At 38.3% G+C, this 25,954-nt stretch overlaps 1 protein-coding gene across 3 annotated transcripts in view; it reads right to left on the bottom strand.

Annotated features, from left to right (window-relative positions):
* map3k5 (mitogen-activated protein kinase kinase kinase 5) overlaps positions 1–25,954 on the bottom strand; it is a 73,918-nt gene that overhangs the window by 6,824 nt on the left and 41,140 nt on the right. For 2 of the 3 annotated variants that reach the window (XM_055232280.1, XM_033990540.2), the window contains exons 7-21: positions 24,757–24,927; positions 22,701–22,813; positions 21,989–22,148; positions 20,431–20,584; positions 20,238–20,345; positions 19,058–19,110; positions 17,182–17,277; positions 14,177–14,258; positions 11,872–12,005; positions 9,767–9,894; positions 9,265–9,401; positions 6,203–6,308; positions 4,458–4,615; positions 911–1,088; positions 232–249 (exon numbers count right to left, since the gene is read on the bottom strand). In XM_055232280.1, the coding sequence (XP_055088255.1) occupies positions 232–249; positions 911–1,088; positions 4,458–4,615; positions 6,203–6,308; positions 9,265–9,401; positions 9,767–9,894; positions 11,872–12,005; positions 14,177–14,258; positions 17,182–17,277; positions 19,058–19,110; positions 20,238–20,345; positions 20,431–20,584; positions 21,989–22,148; positions 22,701–22,813; positions 24,757–24,927 (1,796 nt within the window). The remainder of the gene's footprint in view (positions 1–231; positions 250–910; positions 1,089–4,457; positions 4,616–6,202; positions 6,309–9,264; positions 9,402–9,766; positions 9,895–11,871; positions 12,006–14,176; positions 14,259–17,181; positions 17,278–19,057; positions 19,111–20,237; positions 20,346–20,430; positions 20,585–21,988; positions 22,149–22,700; positions 22,814–24,756; positions 24,928–25,954) is intronic. The other variant, XM_055232279.1, reaches the window with a different exon arrangement.

The raw sequence follows: 25,954 nt of genomic DNA, 5'->3' as shown, positions 1-25,954 counted from the left end.
TGTAAAAAGGGGACGAGAAAGAGCAAAACTAATACAAGAAGGTTTCACAATCACTGTGCATTGGAAAGCAGATGTCAGAGTGAGTAACAAATCAGACTTGACAATTCCATGAAGAATGGAAGTTGAGCAATATGTTTCTTGGAACAAGTATTGTGCGAGGCAGGTGAAAACTGGCCAGATGTTTTGAAAAAGAAAGGTTGTAGTTGTCTAAAGAAATAAAAAGTACCTTACCTGATCCAGAGGAAGGAGCTGGAAGAACAAGAAATACAAAGATTTGTCAGCAAATAGCAATCTTTCCACAACAGTTCTGTGTAACCATGACACGAACAATTTTTCTATGGAATCAAACGATAGAGGTCAGATTTTATGCCAAATAAAAGAGCATATACCTAACAATAGGCCATATAATGGCTGTAAGTAGCAATCTTACAACATTAAAGCTCAATGTTTATTCATTTATTTATTGGATGCCCATTAGTCTTTACAAAACTAATTCTTGCTGCGATCCATAACTGTTAATGTGTTGCGAGAAGAACATAATTAATTTACAATAAAATCATATTTTATCATGATCAAACAGCAGTGAAATGCTTAAGTCATTTTCATTGGCAATGTCTAAATGTCTACATTACAACACCTCTGTCTACTCAATATCTATATGTGACCAGCTTTATAAAACCAAACCTTCTGAATGTGTTTAGTTTGTATATTCATTATTTCAAAAAGTGATTATAGGAGAAACAGAATGATAATCATAGATCTAATCTGATGTAAACATAATCTATACTCAAAATGAATTAAATAGTGCGTGCAACAATCAATATTTTGTCAACTGTACTCTGCATTTCCTTCTGATCCTATAGACTCCTGTATTTGATAAATTGAGAGATATATCACATTGTAAACCCACCACTGAGGTTGCTCTTGTTCTTCTTCTTGCGGCTGGTGACAGTGAGGAACTGGTCAGTGAGCAGGTCTGTTGCCGTGGCGCGTCGGTCTGGGTCGGGCTCAAAGCAGCGCAGGATGAACGCCTTGGCCTCATGTGACATAGACTCAGGGATCTCAGGGTGAATCTTAAACATGCCCACCTGCACACAGAGCACAGTTTATACAACTATTTATCAGCTGTTGTCCCTGCATTTTCATATATATATGATAATACAGGTGTAATAGCCTGAAGTCGTATGTCCTGACTTGTTATGTACGTTGTACACATTTTTCATAAAATATGTGGTGTATATTTATAAAAGTGATGCACAGTTTTGGAAACTAATCTAATTGCATTTTTTCAATTCAATTTATTTTTGTAAAGCCCAAAATCACAGCAGTCGCCTCTTAGGGCTTAACAGGATCATTGATTTAACCAACAGAAAGTTAGAAAATCAACAATGAAACAGCCATTGGTCAACACAGACAAACAGAATAACCAACGTTCATAGAAAACAAGTAAATAGATAACTGTCACAGAACATCCTCTGTCCTTGGACCCACCTTCTTGGCAAAGAAAAACAAACAAAAAAAACTCAGTTGGAAAAAGAGAAACCTCAAGGAAAACCACACTGAAAGAGAGATCCACTCCCATGGACTAAACCAGGACTAAACCAGGACTAAACCAGGACTAAACCAGGACTAAACCAGGACTAAACCAGGACGAAACCAGGACTAAACCAGGACGAAACCAGGACGAAACCAGGACTAAAACAGGACGAAACCAGGACTAAACCAGGACTAAACCAGGACTAAACCAGGACTAAACCAGGACTAAACCAGGACGAAACCAGGACTAAATCAGGACTAAATCAGGACTAAAACAGGACGAAACCAGGACTAAAACAGGACTAAAACAGGACGAAACAAGGACGGGCAGGCTACAGATATGTCCAGGACTAAACCAGGACTAAACCAGGACTAAACCAGGACTAAACCAGGACTAAACCAGGACTAAACCAGGACAAAACAAGGACAGGCAGGCTACGGATGTGTCCAGGACTAAACCAGGGCTAAACCAGGACTAAATGAGGATGGGCAGGCTACAGATTTGTCCAGGGCTAATAATTTGCAAATAAAGGTCAAATCTGTATTGTCAGAGTCCACCCTAGACTAAGGGAAAGGGGGGCTCGACCAGGAGAGGGTAGGGGTCATCTAGCCAGGTATTTTTTATTATTGCGACTGTGATTAGATTTGCAATGTATCTTTAAAAACAACAAAACTGTTAACAGCTCTAGGAGCATTAACATTTGAGAGAAGAAATATGAACTGATAAACTCATTCATTTATAATTATATACTCACACTAAAAAGACAGCATGCATTATACAGTCCCTTCAGGATTTCACAAGCCTTTTTACGATTCAGTTTCTGCTATTTAGTATTTGCATAATAGACCACTAAAACAACTAAATGCAAATCAGATGACAGCTTTTGATCACATTAGAAAGACTCCATCTCTTGCTAATGAAAATATACGAGCCTTTTAAACACACAAGGTCTTAAAGGTTTTCAAATCAGGGACAAGTGAAGTGTTGAATGACAATAATGGAACAAAAGACTGAAGTGAACTACTGGCCTATTGCCTACAGCTACAGAGAGATTCACACGACAAAAGGAATGCTAGAAATCTGTGCTTTATCTGTAGAGGAATGCTCACTCAGGATCAGACAGTGACAACCCTCTCATGCACATTTTTTAGACATGAGTGAGTGGTGCTTACAATATTGAGAAAACATTTTAAGATAAATGTAACTGTAACTATGCAGTATCTAACTACAAATACAGGTTAGTGAGGAAACCTGCAGAGTAATCTTTCAGAAAAGGGGATCAAGTGATATTTCGACACTGCACTGTCATGGTTAATTTTACAGTTTATTCAGATTTGAGTAATATTTTTATTACATTAAGCAAAACATTTACGGGAACAGTTTAACGCAGTTCTGATGGATGGCAAAAAGTGATAGTAATGTGATAAGAATAACAAAAATATACTTAGTTGATTGTCAATGTATTTTTGATGTTAATACGAAGCAAAGAGTCCTAATCTATGAACTTAACTGCTTTTTTACAGAGTTGCTAGAATAAATATATAAGAAATCATATTACATGTGATGCTCAAGATTCGTAATTAGGAAGGTAAGTGAGGAGTAACTTTGCAAACAACTAACCACTGCGAACAACTTCAAACTAGTTCTGTTTTTTAGACGTTTTTAATATAAAAATTCAGGTACAGAGCTTTTATTGAAAACATTGGGCGATTAAAGATATTCTAAAATTCAAATCTTCTCAATACGCCCATGTTACAAACCAATATTAGGAGGCAGATGATTTGCTATGGTTAATCTGGTTCAACAGAACATTATGTATTCATTACCTTTACATTCATTGTTTTTGTTTCATCTATATTGAAAATGTACTACCACCCAACACAAAGACCAGTGTTTGTTTTTAATTATACGGAATATGGAAAGTAGCATGATTCACAGCTCTGACGTGAGTCCTACATAACATACTGACAGTCCTAATATTGTCACTAATAGCTTTTGCATGGATCATAGCACTATGCAAACACATTGTAAGACAAGGCCAATAGATCAATTAGGGCTTCAAACAAAGAGGTGTGTTAACAAACTGGACCAACAGACAGTCTACAGATGACTACACCAATGTTTGTGTTCAAATAACTGTGTGTGTATAGGAAAATATTTGGAGTGAAAACTGGAAAGCAACAGGTGCATACTCTCTTTTGCATGAGTACAAAACACAAGGGTGGTTTTGAAACAGGTGGTGCCATAACTGCGTGTGCTAGTCCCATATTTATTTTTCTGTTGGCTGCAATTATTTGGCACCTTTGTTATTCTAATGTAGGGCAAAGGGAATGCAACTGCTTATACTGGTTTGATTTTCAAATACAGAATAGTGTTATGTAATATTCATGCGTCTGTCTGCACACTGACAGCGGACAGCCGTGTGTCCTTGGGAGTGACGCAAAAACAAGTTTGTGACAAAATTACAAAATATGGCCAGACTTTAAAGAGACGATGACGCACAGTTTCTCGGTCCACCACAGCCCCTAATTCTTCAATGAGGATTCTGTCCCACTATATTGCAGACTTTGAATTGCTTATTCAGTAATGGGCCTTAAACATAAACTGCTGTTCATTCCGACTACATCAGTGTTGTGTGCTGTCACTGATGCATTTTGGGAAATTTTCATTCACTAGACATTTGAATACCACTACAGAATGAAGTAACAAATACGCAGTGTACAATATGTAGGCATTTGGAATGGCATTAATGGGCAATTCCATTCCATTCCAGAAATGTATGTATTTCAAGTGATAAACGTTTAGGACGTTGTCATGGCATTTAAAAATTCAAAAGAAAATGCTCCACAGTTGGGAATGATTGAAGTCCCCAAAATGGCATCCTTTACATGAATGTAACAGTGTAAACATTGTCCCTTACTTTGAACATAGCGGCCTGTGGCTCTCCCAGCTCGTAGAAGGGCGGTCTCCCTGTGGCCATCTCGATGATGGTGCAGCCCAGGGACCAGATGTCTGCAGGTTTACCATAGCCCCTGGGACCCTTGTCAATGATTTCAGGAGCCATGTACTGCAATGTGCCTACAAACAAAGATGGTCTGATTAGACTTTTACTCAGTCTATTGTCTACCCCATGAATAAAAGCTAAATTATTTGAAATATAGTTGTGATTTTAATTTCAGTCAGTTATTTCTATTTGTCTTGGAAATTAAAATCTTGGGTCCCTGTACTTGAGAGGTAAACAGCCAGTAAATTTCTCCCTCTCAAGTCTGAACTCTGCTCCAAATCACTTTTACTATTTTTAAACCAGACCTATTATGCAAAATGGACTTTTTAGAGCTTTGAACCATAGTATGGTAGTTTCTTCGTTTCATGTACTCTCTCAAAGTTGTATTTAGAGTGGTTCATGCATGTTTGAGCAATCTTTATACTCCTCTATTCAAGATGTCATTGTTGTGATCAACCCTCATTTTCACCCCCACCGGTACAAGCCCACTGCTCCATACTTTACTTTGCTGTCCAATTTTATTTTTTTTAATTTGATTTGTTTTTAAAAAGACAAAACAATATGAAATCAAAAAGCAGAAGAAAAAGGATATATTAAAAAGGACAAAAATTCAGAGTATATATATATATATATATATATATATATATATATATATATATATATATAGATAGATAGATAGATAGATAGATATATAGATATAGTTATAGTTATAGATAACTAACTAAAGTAATTGCTATAACTAACTATAACTATATCTATATCTATATCTATATCTATATCTATATCTATATATATATATATATATATATATATATATATATATATATATATATATATATATATATATAGTTATAGTTATAGTTATAGTTATATATAACTAACTAAAGTAATTGCTTTCTTAAACCATGACATAATTACTCTGAGTGCCTAAGCTTTGTCAAAGCTTAAGTCTTTAAAAGAGCAGTTGCAGAGGCCCTCATCAGATAATCTCTCCTCACTGTGAAAGTTAGAGCGCACCATTCAAAGAGGCCTTTTGTTCTATAAATAGCCCAGCACTGTGTACAAGCCCAGGGTGCACTGAGCTAAAAGGGGAAAGACTCACACTTATAGCAGGGCAGGGCCAGAAATAGCACTGGGAGTAGCCCAGTTTCTGCACAGTCACAGACAAAGGGTCACTCCCAGTATTAGGCCTGTAGGTCACACTTGAATATGATTGGCTGCTGCAGTGGAGTCATCAAAACTGACCACAAATACACAAGCCAAACCCAGTTACAGTCACACAGTGTTTAAAAGAGGAATAGCCAGAAGTCACATGTTTTTACACAATGTTGGCTCATAGAAATGCACCCATTATACTTAACAAGAGACTTGGGAATGAAAACTAATATTTATGTTAAAATGAAAAAAATAAAACTAAATGCACTGATAAAAAAAGAAATAAATAAGAATAAAACAACAAATATTCACAAATTGGTGGGCTCAGATTTAATTGCGTTTCACAACTTTCAGTTATCCAATCTGACATAGTGTAGCCAACATCTAAAGGTCTGGTGGATATCCTTGTCTATATAAATCCACTACTTTGGCTCAGAAAAGCAGCTCTATAGATAGGCAAGTTTAAACAGGTCTTGTGTAATTAGAGGCAGTAGGTCAGTGTGTACCTGTGAACGTCTCGGTGCAGGGGTTGATCCCAGCCAGCCTTTTGGACGTGCCAAAGTCGGAGATCTTCAGGACGCCGCTGTAGGTGTTGATGAGAACATTGTCGCCCTGTGGAGAGAGAAAGCAGAGTGAAAATGACAAATCTGGAACAATATGCATCCATCTGCTATTATTTTATGGAGATAAATGTAAGCAAAAGAGATTTAAAGATAGGTAAAAAATCAAATATCAAATAAGTTTTACTAAACTACATGATGGAAAACAGTGAGTTAAGAACCAAATATTGCAATAGAGCTATACAATATATATAACAATCAAATCTAATCAATCAATTTGAGTTGGTCCTGGGGTTGTCAAAAGAATCTGATAATAATAGGTACTAAAACTTGTATTGAAACTAGACACTCATTTGAGCAGATATTGACACGAAAAAAGGCACATTCACAGGACAGAAATGAACCTTTCCTGAATAGATTTAGAATGATCCTGAAATTATCCTGTATCAGAACAAGACCACATAGACCAGTACATGCCCATGGACCACTATGGAACCAACCTGGACTGAGGGATCACATAGATGTCACACCATATGGTAATATAAAAGAAAGTACTACTATTTAAGGCTGAAAATCTAAAGAAATAGTGTTTTTTATTATCATTCTGATATCGGAATCAGTATTGAGTATTCAAGTCTATTCTATAAAATTGAAATAATATTGAAATTTCAGTATCTTTGTCAACACAGTTGGCACAATTATCAAATCAAAAATATTGCAATTATTTAGATCATAGAAAGACCTCTGCAAAGAACAAAATATCAAGTTTTTTAATAGAAAAATACTGTTGTACCTGTTGTTTAGGCCTCTATAAACATACTGTATTCTGAAATGCAGATGATTCTTGTATAGGTTTATCCATTCATATTTTAGTCTTCTTTCAGATGTTAATGCTTCTTTAGTTGTTTACAGTGTGCACTGAACACAACACTGAATGTGACCAGAATCCAAACTTTTCAAGATTTAGCATCATCATCATCATCATAATAATTGTTACAAAAAAACCCAAAAAACATTTTTAGCCAAAATTGCACAACCATATTTTACAGCTACATGTGGACCATATTGTTTTATTAATAACTGTATGACCCCACAGTCAAAGATCAATGCATTGATCCTATTATGTCAATAGCAGATGTATTTGCACAGTTTGGACATTTATCAGATACCAAGAATACAAAGAGTAATGGTGTTAATATAGCATTCGTCAGATAAACTGGACACATGTTCACACACTGACCCTTTAACGTAATCACACAGATGTTGCTATATGTGTACTTTAGATGTGAATTAGCCTGGCCTACATAGAATGATTTTTTTTTTAATCAACTTCGGCTATCATCAACACAAGGAAGGAAAGGAAGCTACACAAACAAAAGATAATGGTCCATATTTTTGTCAGATTTTCTAAGAGTAGTCCAAAATATTGTTTCAGATTGTTCTGGTCACAGGTATTGGTGGTAGCTAGTTTATTTACACTTGCTTCCTGAGGAGTTCACCTGTCAATCAAACAGTATGACATTCCATTCTGGGTCACGTTTCGTGAAGATGTTTTCCCCTTTTGCAAACCTGGTTAGTTTCAATTATCAACCTAGACAGTAGATCCCGGTACACCAAAAGCTTATGGAGGGTCATCTCAGGTTAACAGCTTTGTACATAAAGGTATATGTGTACACACTGGGATTTTTGGTCTGTTTCAAATCAGACATCTATAAGTTTATATTATATAACATATATGTGAGATACGTATGATCTTTTTGTGTATAGAAAGTACAAGAGCCATCCATCCATTTTCTTCTGCTTATCCGAGGCTGATTCGCGGGGGCAGCAGTCTAAGCAGGGACTCCCAGACTTCCCTCACCCAGACATGTTCTCCAGCGTTCCTATTCCTTCTACCCCCCAACAACATCCCCAGCCGAGGTCGGCAGTCCTCCACCTGCACTGCAAACTGTGCTGGTGAAGCACCCAAAGGCGCAGGAACGCAACCCTCTCGTTCACTGGGGTGAACTCCAACATGTGGCGACTTAGCTGTGGGGCAATGAGCAAGCCCAGACCAGCTCGCCGCCTCTCCCTGCGGGCAATGCCAGAGAAATGGAGAGTCCATCCCCTCTCAAGGAGTTGGGTTCCAGAGTCCAAGCTGTGCATGGAAGTGAGGCACAGGCTCTTTACCCCCTAGTGAGGTGACAGTCCATGTGCCCAGAGCCAGTCCCGATGTCCGGAGATCTGGTCTTCGAGTTCCCTGCCTTCGACTGCCACCCAGATCTCTTTACTCCAGCCTTTCAAGGATCCACCCACAGGTCCTGGGCCCAGCAGTGGCTCCTTCCCTTCTTCGAGCTGAGCACAGCTGGGCCCTGTGGGGAAAGGCCTGGCCACCAGGCGCTCTCTGTCGAGCACCCACCCCAGACCTGGCTCCGAGGTGGAGCCCTGGTAGTGCCAATCCGGGTAACGTAGCTGGCCTTGTTTTATCCCTCATCATGAAAGGCTTCTGAACTGCTCTTAGTCTGACCTGTCTCCCAGGACCTTTTTGCCATGGGTGACCCTACCAGGAGCATGAAGCCTGGCATAGCTCCCAGGATCAATCAGGTGCTCAAACCCCTCCACCACGTTAAGATGGCGGTTCAAGGAGGGAATTACAAGAGCCTGGTCAGAGAAATGATTGGATTCAATATTTGCTGGTATTTATATGAAATACCATGTAAACTTAAAAAAAAAAACTGGCTCTTGCCCCTCACCTGGAAGTATGATATTCATGGTATCAACTTCCTATTTATAGGTGCCATGTTGAGGACTTTTGCCCATTCAAAAGATATATATTTTTGTTTTGAATTGTTAATTGCTACGGCAACGCTGCCAGATTTTCATCCCTCAAACAAAGTGTGATTGCCTAATGCTGAGGCAAGTTCTGCAAGTTCAAGACTGCTAAAAAACTCAAATTTGAGATTTATGAATGCAGTAAGACAAATAGCTAAATGATAATACAAACGACAGAGTTAGATATAGCACATCACCTTGATGTCTCTGTGTGCAATCTGGTTATCATGGAGATACTTGAGCCCCTCCAGAATCTGCCGAGTGTAGAAGCCGATGGTGGGCTCGTTGTTTTTCAGAGGGCCCCACTTGGACCGCAGCAGAGCAGAGAGACTGCCTGAGAATGGAGCAAAGTTCAACAATAATCAATATGGCCCTGTTATCTGAGATACATGTGGGGTGAGTCATGACCAGCAGCTTCTGTTTACTTTGAAAATGACGATATTAACTGCTTTAGGCTCTTCAAAAAAATGAGAAAACAACTCATAACCCTACTACTATAATCACTGTTACCATTACTACTATTACACATAAGAAAGAACAATAATTTGGTCTATTGCAAAGATTACTTATGTTAATCCTTGATTTAAAAAAAGTTAAAATGTACAGCAGGATTATTAAAAGGAAAATATAAAAAACATTAAACTCTATATAAACACAGTTCAGTACAGTTGTGTTGTTTTCATGGTAATAGTTTCTTACCTCCAGGCACTTGCTCCATGAAGATCTTGATGAAGCCGTTCTCGCTGATGGAGCCCAGGTACTGCACAATGTTCTTGTGCTTCAAGTGTTTGTGGAGAGCGATTTCCTCATGGAGAGGCTGAGAGTACCTGCCATGGCAACACATCCACATGTCAATGCATATCACTGGGCAGGAAATGTAGACTGAAGTGCTGTCCTACTACACATTTGTCCTTAATGTTGAATCAATAAATAAAAAAGACAACATTTTCTCTGGAAAGGCCAATTTGTTAGGAGCGTCTTTGGGTCAGAATAAGCAGTGGTAGATTCCTATAATTGGAAGGCTGGAGTTCAATGCCAGCTCTGACCGGTACATAAGTACATATAGTTGTTGTACTGTTGTGCAAAACACTAAACCTCCCTTCCCCACATATTGGTGAGTGATTGGTGCCTGTTGGAAAGGCAACCATGTCTCTTGGCTGTGGAAAGGATTCATTTCCTTGCACGGGCCTGAACAATGACAACTGGATACATTATCTTCCATTAGAATGAATGCACAGCTGTTTAGCCTCAAGAAAAAATAATAAATAAAATAAACAGGACAGAATATGTATCCATTTCCTTGCATTTCAATACCATACAGACAGTTAAAAATAAAAATAGCATCAGCCAGTCTCAAGTTTTGATCAATGAATTAAACCTACACTAAATCATTATATGCAAATAGCCTGATGTTTTGTTTTACTGTGGCAACCACGGTAGGGAGAAACCCACAAAGAACCAATGACAAGTTAATCTGTCAGATCCACAACAATGTGCTAGCGTCACTGTCATGTCATATCGCACACACTCACGCGCACACAAACTACCATTGTTCAAAGCACTTGTGCATTAACTGAACGCTTTGCCCACGTGTTTGGCTCTAGATGACTCTGCTGGGAACACACTGTGCAGGGGAAGTCGCTCAGCCGGAGACAGCCCGAGCAGGAGTGGGTGGATCCACAAGTGGCGTTGTGTTTTTGGTCGACAGTGATGGGATTTCAAAGACTTGGAAACTGTGTGTGCATGACAGTCCTCTGGTAACAAGCAGCTAAAACAAGAGTGCGCATTGAACACAGTCCATTGAACAAGGAACTCAAGTGGCTATGATTGACAATTATTATTTTAACATATTTTAGGGACTGGGAGTTGCCTGGCAAATCCAAAATTATATCTCTGTTTTTTATACAGATTGATATCAGTCTGGTCCCTATGTCCTCTAGCCCAGTCAAACGTGATCATATGATCAGATCTGTTTTTTTCAGTGGCACACGTGAAACGAAGGAGCTCATTGGTCACTTATCATTTACAAATAAAATCATATTGATCTCACTTCAGATTAACAGAGTTCAGTACTTTGCTCAATAATTCTACAGAAATCCAAATTTTTTCAACCCCCCATGATATTTTTTTCCTTTATTTTTTCCAATGCTGTAAACCATGCGTGCCACCGATGGGCTAATCCACCTCTTAATCACGCCCATCTGAAAACAGGTTCACTGGTGATCAGACTCACATCTTCATAAAATATTGTAAAATAAAGTGTGTATTCTGAATCCCAGGCAAGACCAGGAGTAGACCAGGAGTGGACCAGAGTGGACTCTTTAAAGCTTCATTTGAAGGACGGGTCCTATACAAAATTGTACTACTTTACAGATCTACATCTGTGGTCCAGAGTATCTGTCTATTTTGATGTACATGTTTATTAAGCTGAACAGGAACACTCGGAGTAACAATTTGAGATCATGCTGTAGAATTTGATGTCATAATTTCAGACAGAGGACAGAGGTCTGTGTAACTCGGTTGGCACCACATTCTGAAACTATGTGACCATTATTATTTCAGTAATTGCCAGCATTTATCCAGTAATTACAGAGATATTAACCATAACCCAGGTCAACCAATCTGCAATTTGACAGTTGAACAACAAACTCTACCACAGAATTCTGACCAACCATTCAGCTCAATTTAAACTATGGGATTTGTAGAATATCAAGTGAACCCAGCCTTTTGGACATGGGCCCTTGCTGTAAGGCGGAAGAGCTGGGTGTTTTTACCTCTTTCTATATTCTATTTCAGAGTCTTACCTGCTGTCTCGCTCTGGGATCTCCTTGATGGCCAGTCGGACCTGGTTACTGAGGTCCCGTCCAGCGTAGACCACTCCAAATGTGCCTTTTCCCAGGACCAACCGCTCGCCATGCTCATCATACTCATAATCGTACTGTAACAAACAAAAAAACATACACAGTGTTAAATGCTGTTCTTGCTTGCAGGAATTATATAGAACGCAGAAATATTTATATAGACCTGTGAAGTGGAAATTAAACCAGGAAGTTGTCGTCAGTTAATGTCATCCTGATATCAAGGATCTTTCAAGGTTTTCATAAATACACTTTCTCTGTTCTTCTAACTGCCATTTCAGCTCTTCCTGTCTCACTCTCTACGGTGGCAGGAAAATCATTGGTCTCCTCAGCTTCTCCACCTCTTTTATTCTCTTGGAATGTTTCACAGTATGTTAAAAACTCCATGGGGAGAAGCAGGTCAAGTTAAAGATTAGATCTATGGAGAAGTAACTCCGTTCCCAGTAAGAATGCTGTAAAACACTTGTTTTACAAAGAAGCAATAAAAACACTTGTAACTGATGTGATGGAAATTTAAATGTACTCATTGTGTAAATGCAGACACCCAGACCAGACATTAACATGTGTGAAGGCTCCGTCCCAACCTCCAGGAAAGCCTTTGTTGTTTTATCTGTCCTCAGGTGTAAAAGTTCATTATTTTATGGGTGTGAAACAAAAGTCACTGCATTGAAATGTATGTAGCTTTGTCATTTTGGTAAAAATACTCAGAGCTCAGATGCTCTGGGTGAGACCAAGGACCAGCGGGAGAGATCCTCTAGGGGAGAGACTCAGAGAGACTTGCGACACTGGAAAGCTACTGGTCTGCGACCAGAGCAGGCCTGGGGCCGGTCCTGCCCATATCTGCTGTAACAAAGAATAAACCTTTGTTTTGTATTTCAAAACTCACCAGGCTTTGGATGGAATGGATTACTTTTCTTCCACAACACTGAATAAACGTAAGATAGAAAAGCTTTATGCCATAATGTTAAACATTCCAGACACTGTAAATAATTCCTCATGGTGAGCAACAGGTGACAAACTCCAGAAAAGACCTTGCTGTATTTTATAGCAATCAAGTTTGCACAATACATGAACACTTGAAATGAATAGTCACAGAGTTGGAGGAGTTTATTGTTGCAGACAAAAAGCCACCTGCGTCGCAAACCTGTTCCACATCAGATGGTGCTACAGTGTGCAGTGTAAAAATAGGGCGAGGCTGTGTCTGGCTAATTAGTCGTTTTCTGCAGAAGAGAGGGGTGAATACAGTGGCAGGTGTCTGTTCTGCCTTGCTACGTAACTGCTGCTGGGTTCATTCAAAATCATTATTATGATGCCAACTGTGAATGGGATTTAAAAGGCTTAAAATTATGCTCAAAGAAAACTAGCAAGTGTTGAGCGCTGGGGTTGGCGTGAGAAACAAAACACACTTAAGCTCAATTACGCAGATGCAATCAGCAGTTTGCTCGCTCTTGGCGTGCATAATTGGTGGATTATAGAACAAAAGGATGGAATTTTATCAATTGAAAAAAAAAATTAAAAAATGATGCTTATGCATACATTCAGCAGACATATTTTATTGATACTTGTAGCTGATGTCATCAACATTCCCTGGGGTGTGATGCTAACTGTAGGCACTGCTCTGTCTGAAGCTCTGTTAGTCAAGTTAGGCTTTAATCCAAGCTTTGTTTTATCTTAGTTGGAACTACAACAGACGAGCTGATTTGTGCTGTTATACAAGTTCCTTTCAAATAACATTATAGTCGCAAGCTAGCTAGTATTAAACCACAGCTTTTCTGTTAGTCTCACCTTTTTTGTGGAAAACCAAACTCCTAAACAGGACCATGGATGCTTGCATTGATAACAGACTCCTTAAAATGTCTTGTTTAAAACCTTTTTGTATTGTTTCTTGACTTTTCAGATGATATAAAAATGTATATGGGTGTGTTTGCTAATGTGTGCATTGTGTCACCATGGAAACTGCGGAACATTCCACCATAAACATGCATGAAGCACACCCCCAGTGTGATGTCACTGCAAAGTATCAAGTATCAGTATCACATATTAGTCAGTAACATTTAAACACCCAAGACATGCACAGGTGAACAATCAGAAAGAAATCAAATTACTCACATCAAATGTAACTGTTTACAATGGCATTCCAATATTCTGATACCTCAGATCATGATCAGATATTTTGGTGCGGATATAAACAACAAATACATCACAATCTTCCTGATCTTATCAGATAAGATACAGTGTACAGTGGTCTCACCTCTAAGGCGTCACCATCACAGTCCCCCTCCTCCGGACCTCTCCAAGCCTCCTCAGTGATGCTGTTAACCAGGTCACAGAATCTGCAATGGAAACCACAGTTGTGCAACAAAGATTTTATGTCCCCAAGCCAGGCAGTAAGTCAGCACAGTAAGGGTAAACAACTATGGAAAATGAAATTGATATTTTTTATCTATTTTTTAAGTATTGCAACTTAGATTTTTTGTTGTCTGTTTTATTAGTACACTTCGGTTCATAGTACATAACAGACACATCCAGAGAATGACATCAATTTGAACAGCTAAACTCCAATCAAACTAATTGGTCTAATTTGTAGAAATTCTAACAAGACCTGATGGAGACACAAGAATATTTTATGGAGTCTATACAAGTCGCAAATTCTTGCAATCCTGCAGAACTTGAATGCCCCAATCTTTGATAAATGGAAGGGCATCTGGTGTAACTGAAATAGCTAATTATGGACATTGCACAAGTAGGTCCAGATAACCCAGCACCACCTGACTGTCTTTAACAATGCATCTGCCTGTTTATGAGTGACGTTTATAATTACGAAATGTGCATCACTTGAAATGCTAAAATGTCAAATGATAAAGATCAAGTTTTGTTTCATGTTTGGGTACAGTGGGCTTCAGTGCCATTAGCTGTTGTGCAGCTATGTTTATGTGAGCACCTCCCACGCTCCGGTGTACAATACGTGACCTTTATCACCGCTGCTGGGCTCTCAGGGAGAATCAACACTTTGTCATACTCACATGCCTCTGAACATGGCTGCAGCAGTGGGAGAGGGCATATTGCTTAAATTTCAGCCTAGTTAGTCTTCACAAATATTTAGAAAGTGCACATCAGGACAATAATTGGGTTATTTAAGCCAATTTGAAATAAGATATTTCCAGTGATGAAAACATAGGATTGTGACTATATCAATTAACTACAGTAATTGATATAGAAAAGTTAAGGTGGCTGAAACAATGAGTTAAATAGGCAGCAGCTTGGTGTAAAAAAAACACAAAAAAGTGTGGCTGAGCATAAGTCTGGTACACTTTTAGTCCCGAGCCACTAGTCGACTATTTTAAATTATATATTCAACTGTTGTTGTGGTACAAACGGACAATCATCTGGCAGCCATCTTACACCACCCGTGTGACCTCCTGTCGTCTTCCCTTTTCTGTACATTATAAGGTAAATGTGGAGTGCACTGGCAGCTGGGATGAGTCACAACCACGCTCTTTCCCCACATAATAGGACCAGAAGTGCTCGGAGCCTCAGATGTGCTAGCCTGCATGTAACAGGGAGGAGAGAGGTGCGCTGGGGTAGTGTCAAAATGAAATAGGTGTGTTCCTGATGAAGTGGAGGTGTAAAATATCACAGTTGCGTGATGAAGTTAGTATAAGCACAGGTGGAAAGGGAAGTAAGTCTTAAATGCTAAAAGAATGAAAAACAAAAAATTTAAGTAATGATTTCTTGCAAGACCATTTCTATTGGTATTTCAAATCAGTTACACGGTGATTCTGCACGTTGTTGACAGTGGATTTAAGTGTCCTGCCCAATTACATTACATGGTTCTTATGTCTCTCATCTAAATCAAGTCTCTCCATGGCCTAGCACCAAAGTACATCCCTGACATGTTAGAGTCTTATGAACCATCTCGCACTGTGAGAACTTTAGGGACCGGCCTCCGGCTGGTGCCCAGAGTCAGGACTAAACATGTTTCAGTTTAATGCAGCTAAAACCTGGAACAGTCTTCCTCGAATGTGAAACAGTCCTCTACTTTGACAAAGTTTATATCCAGGCTCAAAACGGTTCTGTTTATCTGTGCATATGACTGACAGGTTTTTATTCTGCACTCTTCTCTTTTAAAGTAAATTTTACAATTATTTAATAATTGTATAATAATTACTTTTGTTTTTGTTCTATTATGATTTCATGTCTTTCTTATTCTGTAAAGCACTTTAAATTAATTTGTGTACAAATTATGCTATACAAATAAACCTGACTTGCATTTCCTAAATCCTAAGAAATTAGTCTGAATTTTTGCATGCATTAATGTTGGACTGATATGGATTCATTCATGGATGCAATAGTTCAGCTATCGACTAATTTGTACATTTCGGGTTGTTTAATGTGCAACACGTTTTTCAGACGTGCTGTGCAGTATGTGTAGTAGCAGTACAAGGCTCAATTTGTAAGTCCCTTAGACTGGAAATTAGTGATGAAATGGTTTTGAGAATTTGTATTGTATTGGATCTTGTTTTTTTTTCCATGGTAACTGCTACCACTGGGCTGACGTTGTATGCTCTTGTTGTGTTGTGAATGTGTAGTCACTGTCTACTGTCTTTTGTTGTTGTGTCTTTGAGCCCATTGTTTGTCCAACAAGAATTTCTCCACAAGTAGACAGAAAAAGGCTAATCAAATCTAATAACACAATTACACTATACTATACAGTTAGTATAACTCCAATCAATGTACCACCATTTCACTAAGACAAGGTCAATAGACCATAGTGTACATGAGAAATTAGTTGAATTGTTGGCATATTTTGTTTTGAATAGGAAGATCTCTTATAAAATGTATGCAAAAGAAAAAAAAGGGGGGAGGGTATCATAAAGAAGGGCATACAGTGTAAAATCTATGAGCTTGATTCATACACATAAGCCTATTCAGTCAGATTGTAGTCCCCAGGTATTGGCACCAAAAACAGATGGAAACTAGCTTTAGCTAAATCTGGTCTTCTGTAATGAAATTAACGTGTTTACACATGGTCTCTGTGGCAAATAGTTTCCTTCTTTGTTCTGTTTATTAGTTTTTGTTTTTTTGTTTTTTACAATGGGCTTCAGGCATATTCAGGTATAGTCTGGGCAATGGTTTCACTAACTGACATGTAAAGGTCAAAACAAGGCTAACAAATCTGCCATATATGCAGTCTCGAAGGATAATAGTGTATAATGTTTTTTTTTATAATAGCTTACAATAGTGATGATGACTAACCTTTTGCAGTGCATTTCAGTGCAGAAGTAGATCTGGAAGTCTTCAGCATTATGAAGGACGTACAGGAAGGCACTGCGCTCATCGAACTTGGAGATGCTGAAAAAAAATATGGTTACGTAAGGCATCCTTTATTAGAACTTCAGGAGAGGGGTATGTATGCTCTATTTCCATTTTTTTCCAGTCTACATGTCAGAAAGCCACATTGGTGTAAAAGGAGGGCTAAGAGTCATTCGAGGGCATCTAGTTATTTTGCATTTTATTTTCAGACAAGTTAGGAAATACATTTCACCAAGTTATTAGATTCTCATTTTGTACATTTATTTAGAATCTGAAAAGGCCAGGTATACAGTTTTCTTGGCATGTACAAGTAGCAAGGGAGGGCATCTGACACAAAAAATCAATCCAGTACAACACACACACACACTTAACGTTAGAATAACTTCACACAAAAAAATAAGAAGAAAGAAAAAACTGCAGTCAAAATTGTACAAAGTTCTGCAACATTTTCAGCCAAAACTTGAACACAACGGAAGCCAAGGCCAGACAAGAGAAGCATTTGTCTGTGTGGCGCTTGTATTGTGTGGAGGAACTGTTGTGTCCTCCAGAGTCCTGACTGTGTGCAGCTGAGTGGGAGAATAGACTAGAGTGGTTGCCATGGAAACGCCTGAACACAACCCTCCAGCTCTTGGGCTGAAGTCCTCCAAGACACAAGGGGAGATGGGGACAGATGTGCAGGGGGCTTGAGCAGTAGCTTATGCAGCCACACAAAACATCATACAACATCAGTACTATGCTAATATTTTATATCATTCTTAACTGTGTATATTTGACGATGTAATGGTTAATGGAGCACACTTACACATGATAAATAAGGCGGTGAAGGATTTTGTGGTCATAAAGCCATGAAGTAGTGGTAAGTAGTAGAAATTTCTGTTTAAGATACTACGTGCATCATGCTGTTGTATTTTTATGGAAAATTCCCGTGTGGGAGCATGTCAGCTGAGCTTTGGATAAGATCGTACAGCCAACCACAAGAACCCTCCTTGTGGTTAGCTGTACGGCATAGGGCCCAGGAGAAATCACTAGATTACTGAAACAAAGTTCCAAAAAATGTATTTTAATTTTATTTTGCATAATTAAGTTAATTCTTTAGCTATTTATTCATTATGAATTAAGTCTTTGTTCATGCTTTATTAAGGCTAAAGTTTAATTATTATAACTGCTATAACTGTGCTAACATGGTCTCATTTTTTTCACTACAGAAGATGGTACTCCGGAATTTCAAGTGTAGTAATGTATCCAAAGCCAGACAGGAATCTTAGCAAAGTAAGCACAGTCTCACTCTTACACATAGATTTGATTTTATTCAGTGCAGTATGCCCTTCACAAATGTTGCAGATGTATATAATCAAAGAGAGTGAGTTTTTTTCTTTAGTTTAGTTCATCTCTTGTCAAGTTCTTTCCCGATGGCACGGGCATATTCCAAGATAACAATGCCATGATTCATCGATCTCAAATTGTGAAAGAGTGGTTCAGGGAGCATGAGACATTATTTTCACACATGGATTGGCCACCACAGACTTAACCCCATTGAGAATCTTTGGGATGTGCTGGAGAAGCCTTTGTGCAGCGGTCAGACTCCATCATCACTGGATGGAAATGAATCTTGAGACATTGCAGAAGCGAAATCGAAACAATGCCACAGTGAATGTGTGCTGTAATCAAAGCTAAAGGCGGTCCAGTGAAATATTAGAGTGCGTGACCTTTTTTACTATACAGTGTTCAGGTAGCCATGGCTCCGTGATGGGCAGCCCTCCAAAGTCATGGTGACATTACTGAGTGTTACCTGTTTGATTATTAAATAGAGAGGACTGACCTGACACCACGAACTGAAGTGGCACTGAAGTTCCACTCATGGATCCCTTTGTGCTGCAAAGAGACCACAAACCAATCACAGCATTATAGACTCCATGGGGCCGTGGATTAACCTGTGTGCACTCTTATTACACTGGCTGGTAAGGCAAGAAGGACCAACAACAACAGTTTAAACAGCAGCAGTAAAACACATGTAATTTTTGTAGTAAGTATTAGTTTTCGTTTTTATTTATTTCTAACTTTATTTTAACTAAATTTTAAGATTCCTAACAGTACTTGACAGAGATGAATCACTCACAGCATGTCACAATTTAATAATAACTGTAAAAAGAAGTAGTGGTGGGTGATAGTGCTTTTACTCAAAGCTAGTGAGAGTGGCTTGCTAATGTGGGCCTCCATTTACAAGGATATATTTCCAGTGAGTAACCACTTCCATTTATGTGTGGGTAAGCAACTAAGTGCTGAGCTAAAGAAAAGATCAATACTGTAAGATAAGAGAAAACAAGAAAAACGCAACACGACAGCTTAATAAAAAACAAAAACATTACATAAACTGTGATGAATTGTTTCAAATAATAATTAAATGGATACAACAATTAAATAAAAATAATCAATAATAAGATTCACAAAAAATCTGCTTATTCTCATGCTATTTTTAAAATGTAAGTAAATAAACTAATTGTGTGAACTGTAATTAAAATCCCAAATATTTCTTAAATGAAATTATGCTGAAAGAAAAAAGTAAAGAGGGGGTATGTAGGGTATTAACTGCTAACAGATAGCATATTTAGATCGTCATGTTACTTTTTATATTGTTTTAAAAATGCTATATTCGCTGAAAACAATGTGTTAACGCTCTGAGTCCCCTTCCCTTTGCTCTCTGTGCTAAGTCACTCCCCCTTCAGAGCACTATCACAACACAATCAGCATGCATCCCGCCACTGAACCTACTGTACATCACATTGGGTTTGTCAAGTTGTTGTGTACAGTTTCTTACAGATAACCATAAGGAGGGTTTTGGATAGGGAGCGGGAGAGACTGCTTGATTACTGAAACATGCATGGCTGACATATAAAACCTCTTCAGGCTTGTTTTTCATGAGAGGACAATATAATACCCCCTCTTTACGCATAGTTGGCAAAATTCAAGACCAATATCACAGCATAACTACCAATCATTACCTTGTCATCAGGAGCCACATGCCAGATCGACACTGTGTTGTCCTCTACGTCTTTGTTAATGGACAAATATGAAGGCTGGTACACTTTGGTGGGCTCCAATATCAGCACCTGTGTAGTTCCAAAATGTTATAATCTCTCTCTTTTATATGTCTTTTTAACTAAGAACATTTTGATTCAAGTTCAAGTTTCTTACAGGAAATCGAACAGAAGATACATCCTTTTTTGTGGATTCTACCAAAAAGTCCATCCAGAAGTCCACCAGTTCTTGTTTTGGTGCTGGCTGCTCTGTGGTAGGCTTTTTGAAATGTTGGTAAATCAGAATGGTCTCCACAAGAGAGCGTAAATACCTGAAATGCAAAGAAGAGTGGGCAGTAGCCTACAGGTATTAGAATAGATGTACTTATTTCAGCATGTATGGTGTGAATGAAATATTTAGTGATTCTTTTTTTTTTAATGCAGTATATTGTTTACTACAATACTAAGTGTAGGCTTATTTACTTATTTACCAATAGAGGTGCTAGTGGTGCTATAACTGATTTTTACTGTTTCAAAAATGGAACCAGTTCATTTAAAAGTTACCCTTATGCATTTCAAACATCCAAATTATTTAAAACATATTTATAAGTGCTTTTCACAACTTTCAGTGGTACTGCTACCAACAACTAGCATGCTAACTGTGCATTTCCTGATTCTCTGACTATAATGTGCTTTATAATCAGATGCAGACAGTACGCTGCAGATCTCAAGAGCTGCTTCTACCATATATCTGTACTGAGACATGAAAAAGAAATCATGTAAGGAACATGTAGGCTGGACAGTTTTAGATTTGAGTAAATGCAGGACAGTTAATTTAATAATTAGCATGTGTGTTCTGTTGGATTATAAATCCCCTGAACACAAATCAAAGGACATTATGCAAACAAACAATATTGTAGGATTGTGTTTCCTTGCATGGCTCAGTTTGTCAGAGTGACTTTAATTTGGTTTTCACAGCTGTAGTAACCGTAATGAACAGCTGGGGCACAGATGCACCATGAACTGTACAAGCTGTTGCACCAGCGCAGTCTTTCAATGTCATTAACTAAAACAAATGGGGGCAGTCAAGTTGAAAATAACTAAACCTGGCAGGAAAATTTGGAAAATGAATTGAGGCATTGCTCAGTTTGACATGTCTGTCATGATTATGGCTGTAACTTAGTGTCAAAAATTCCTCCTACTTGATTGGCTAATGATGTAATTTTCCCTTCGCACTGTGAATATTCACCAGAACGGAATACAAATATATGGACATTGGGCAAATTTTACTTTTTTATTGAATGCAAATGTTAAAAAGTAGATTAGCATTTTTATGGATGCCAAAATAGTGCATCTTAAATTTACAATTCAAGCTAAACTATGAAACTTCTCTGGTGGAGAGATCCACTAGCTGCTTGTATCCAATCTTTCATTTACTTAATTAAGTTGTTTTTATTGCCATTTTTTACTGTGAACAGGCTCTTCACAGACTCGACCAACTTGGCCTGGTGGCGTCACTGGTCTTCTCCATGAAGACAGAGCAGTTAAATAACATACTGTGGAGTATTCTAGGCAAAGTAACACCAACTCCATGGAGACGAGCAGGCAAACTCTCCACAATGCAACTTTAACAATACATTTTACTTACACTAAGTAATTCATTCAACTCAAATATACATTTATTTAGAGCACTTTTAGCACATTTTACTGAAGCTATTTGCCATTAGCCTCCTCACCAGATTGGCGCTTTGAGTTTGAAGAGTTTCTCCGATGCCTGGATGACCCGGGTGTTGTCACAGGCCAAAATACTGGCCCCCAGGAAGAAGCCCACATCCCAGTAGCTCTGCAGCTTATCCAGGCTGCCCTTTTTCCCCAGCAGACTGCTCAGCTTCACGCCTGCAATACAACACAACATCATAACCCGAGCTAAAATATGTGGTAATGTGGGTACGTTGCAGTTATAGTTGTCCTTTTCTTCTTCACCTCTTTGTATCTCCCCCCTCCCCAATGTTGATAGAAATGGTTTAAATATCTGCTCTTGTGTAAATGACAAAGTGAGGTGCAGGGAAAGATGGGGTTCACAGGAACAAAGGTGAGCTGGAAATCCAAGCTCCACTGGGGCTTGGATTTCAGAGGAAAACACAGCCGGCACAGTGGTACTGAAGAGCAGGTACATTTTGGTGGCATCTAAGACAGATGTATGCCTTATCTTAGAGCTGCATTCAGTCTTAATATAGTAACTTTCTTATGTGTCACACAAGATCCAGCTGTTTCCTGATACCCAATTAACATGCAGCAAAGATCACAGCAGACACTTTCAAATGTTTATACTTTATTTACTGCTGGCTTGGAGTTACATGCACATCTATGAATTACTTTAGTTTTTATAAGTATATGATCTTGCTAAAGTTATTTTTTATTATATAAGCCATGGTTTACTCCACTCACCCACTTTCCGAAGTTCAAAAGATGTATCAAACTGGTGTCCCGCCGCCAGGAGCAAAACAGCATAGTTGATACCAGAGTGTAGTGTTGGCTCAGATTCAAACCCCTTTTTGAACCTGAAAACATATAAATCAAGTAAATAAATCATTCTTTACCCCTTATATCGTTTATCACATTTTCAGCAGATACTCACACAAACACGCAGTTAGGAATTAACTCCAAACCTTTTATGTACTTTCTGCCAATCTTACTATGTGTAAATAACTCCAGTGGGTACATTACAGTAGCAGAAGTAGTAACAGAAGTAGAAGTTGTAGTAGTAGTAGTAGTAGTAGTAGTGGTGTAAGAGAAAGAAGAGAAGAACAACAAGAGCAGTATTATAGTCTTACACAAGTTACACAATTTAAGGTTAAAACAAACTTGAGTAGTACTGAACTTAAAATCTAAAATCTAACAGTTAGTTTTGGAGGGTCCCCAGCCAGTAGTACTTTAAGCTAACAAAAACAATCAACCATAATGAGTTGGGGTCTCAGAATAACAAGCTGCAACCAAGGGCCCATCACAAAAGTAGAAATTAAATTTATTTAATGAGCAATCTGTTGTGCCCGAGGAGAGGGTGTAAGCCTTATTAGCCCTGCTGTTGGACGTGAAATTCTCAACCAGATGGAATACGATTATACAAGCAGCATATTCCATCCAACTACACAATCATGAAATCTCAAAAAAACAATTTCCACAAGATTGAAATCACACTTCAGCATTATTATGATTGCTTTGTTGCTTCCATCTCCCTGCCTCCAAGGACTATAAACAACAAGTACATAGAACCTAAATGAGGCTGTAGAGGCGCATCGTAAACAAATACTTTTTCTTAGGTACATTTTAAAGTACTTTGCGAGATACACTTAAAAAATCTTGAGTAATTTAGCAGTAGTTTTGGACCTTGCAATGAAAATGTCCTATATTAACAGTGTATCACAAGAATTCTATTGTCTCAAACGCAATCATTCTGTATGACTCTATCGACCAATCAATCATTCGATTTAATCAGGTAATAGCAGTTATAATACAAGAATAAATGGTATAATTCGACAAAGGTCTCAGTGCAGCATAACAGGAAAATTGGTTAGATAAGGTCAGCAGATCCTGTGTCAGTGCAGTTTGAGCTTTGTAACAGCCCTCTGGACAAAAGTGTCTCTTGTCAATTTAACAATATCAATTTATGTTCTTAATGTTTAACCAAATATTGTGTAAGGAGTCATGAAGTTGCAGAGTGAAAAGTATGTCCAGTCCACTGAAGAACATTGAGTATTTTGGATCATTTTTTTATATTACTATCTGTTTATATTTTGCTTTACAACTGCTCACTCTTCTCACCCATCATTTATCATGGCCAAATGGAATGACTGCATGCTAAATTATGAAAGGTGTGAGAACCAATAATCCACTTTTGGTCGTCTCATGCAATGCCCTGTACTCTCCATGTCTATAGCCTAAGTGACACATAGCAGTCATACTTTATAGTTTATTAATATGAGTACTGTGAGTCAGGCCACACTCATCCATCACACTTGTTGCCCTTTAAAACTTTTCACCTAACATTATTTGAGTCACACTGGACAAGCCAACTGTTTGCTCTGAAAACATGGCTACACACTATTGAAAACTGGAATGCCATGACTAATCAATGTAACAGATTTTCTCAAAGATTTGACTGGTTTAGGCCACAGCACATATGCCAGGTAGAGGCAATTTGCAGAATGTCTCTCCCCACTCTTCAATTTTTTGGTTGAACAATAACAAAGACTTGATTCATAGATAACAAATTGTCTATTTAGAATGATTCAGGCTTAGTCACTACTTATCTATGGTTAGGAGGGTTGGGTATTTGCGTATCAGTAAACTATTTGTTCATTATGAATTCATTCTTTGTTCATGCTTTATTAAGGCTTATAAAGTGTTACCAACTAACTCTTAAATACAAAACTGGGTTACCTCTAATTGAAAAAAAAGCATTGTAATGTGTTGCACAGCTCTTTTCACGCATGTGTATATTTACCAGTGTGAACTGCTGTCTCGGCTCTCTGTGTCTGTAAAATGAGACTCCAGGAACTTGTCCTTGTAGATGCGTCCCACCAGGCAGTAGATGTCTGAGGCAACCTGCTCCTCACCCTCCACCAGGGGCAGCATGATGTCCAGGGCCTTCTGTCTGTCTCCTGGAAGGTTCCTCCTGCATTCACACAGGGTTAGGAATATCATCACCAAAACGTATTCTTTAGTCTTATCAGTCTATGGAGCAAATGGCATACAGTAGTTCTATCTTCCAATGTTCCATTTTAAGGAATGGGTCTACCAAGGACACAATGACAGCATATATTGCCACTTACAAGCTTTGAAACACTGAGTTTGCTGCCATATGCATCTACTAATCCATACAACATTACTTGAAAGCTAGCATGAACAATAAACACTCTTCCAGCACAAACAACTAAGGTGTCCCTATCTCGCAATTAGGAAGGATCATGTAATACAACAGTAAATACTCATTCCATTCATTATCATAATCTTCAGCCTTTGAGTCCAGATCAAAAAGATAAAACAGGATAGTAAAAAATGACTGGATTCAACACGGTAATTATTGTTTTACAGTGATCCATGATGCAATAGCAGCCTTTCTTTAATAATCAGGTTATTGGGGCCATTAGGCAAATTGCCAGTATAAGACTCGGAGGCTCCTGCTGCTACCACAACACATTCAGGTTTTAATGTTTGTCATAACAAAGCAATGAAGAAATTAGCAACAGGCTGTAATTGAAAAGACAAAAAAAACCCAAAAAACCCCCAACAAAACAAAACACGTAAACTGGTGTTTGGAATATAGCCAATCCAAGTTAACCAACAAACACCCCCTTGCAGATAAAGTGACGTAGCAATGTATGGCAGTTACTAGGGCTGAATGATTTTGGCAAAATATCTAATTGGGTTTGTTCGGACATGTCCAGAAGCGAGAACAGTCTGAAATATGAACTGCTCCACTAATCCAAGAATCCCATAACTTTCAGAACATTTGTAGAGGTTTACATTACAAGATTAGCTGTGATTGTCTATTTCCTATTTTAATTATTTAATGATATATTTTCTTTAATTATTTATATTTGTAATATTGTCACAATCAATCCTAACCTCCAAACCTCCAGTTAGCAGGCTTTTTTGATGATTTACATGATGAATAATTGAAGTCTTAGCTATTTGCCAAT

The sequence above is a fragment of the Periophthalmus magnuspinnatus genome, chromosome 24 (genome assembly GCF_009829125.3).
Source record: "Periophthalmus magnuspinnatus isolate fPerMag1 chromosome 24, fPerMag1.2.pri, whole genome shotgun sequence".
In the NCBI taxonomy this organism is placed as follows: Eukaryota; Metazoa; Chordata; class Actinopteri; order Gobiiformes; family Gobiidae; genus Periophthalmus; species Periophthalmus magnuspinnatus.
This window is presented reverse-complemented; position numbering and strand designations above follow the sequence as displayed.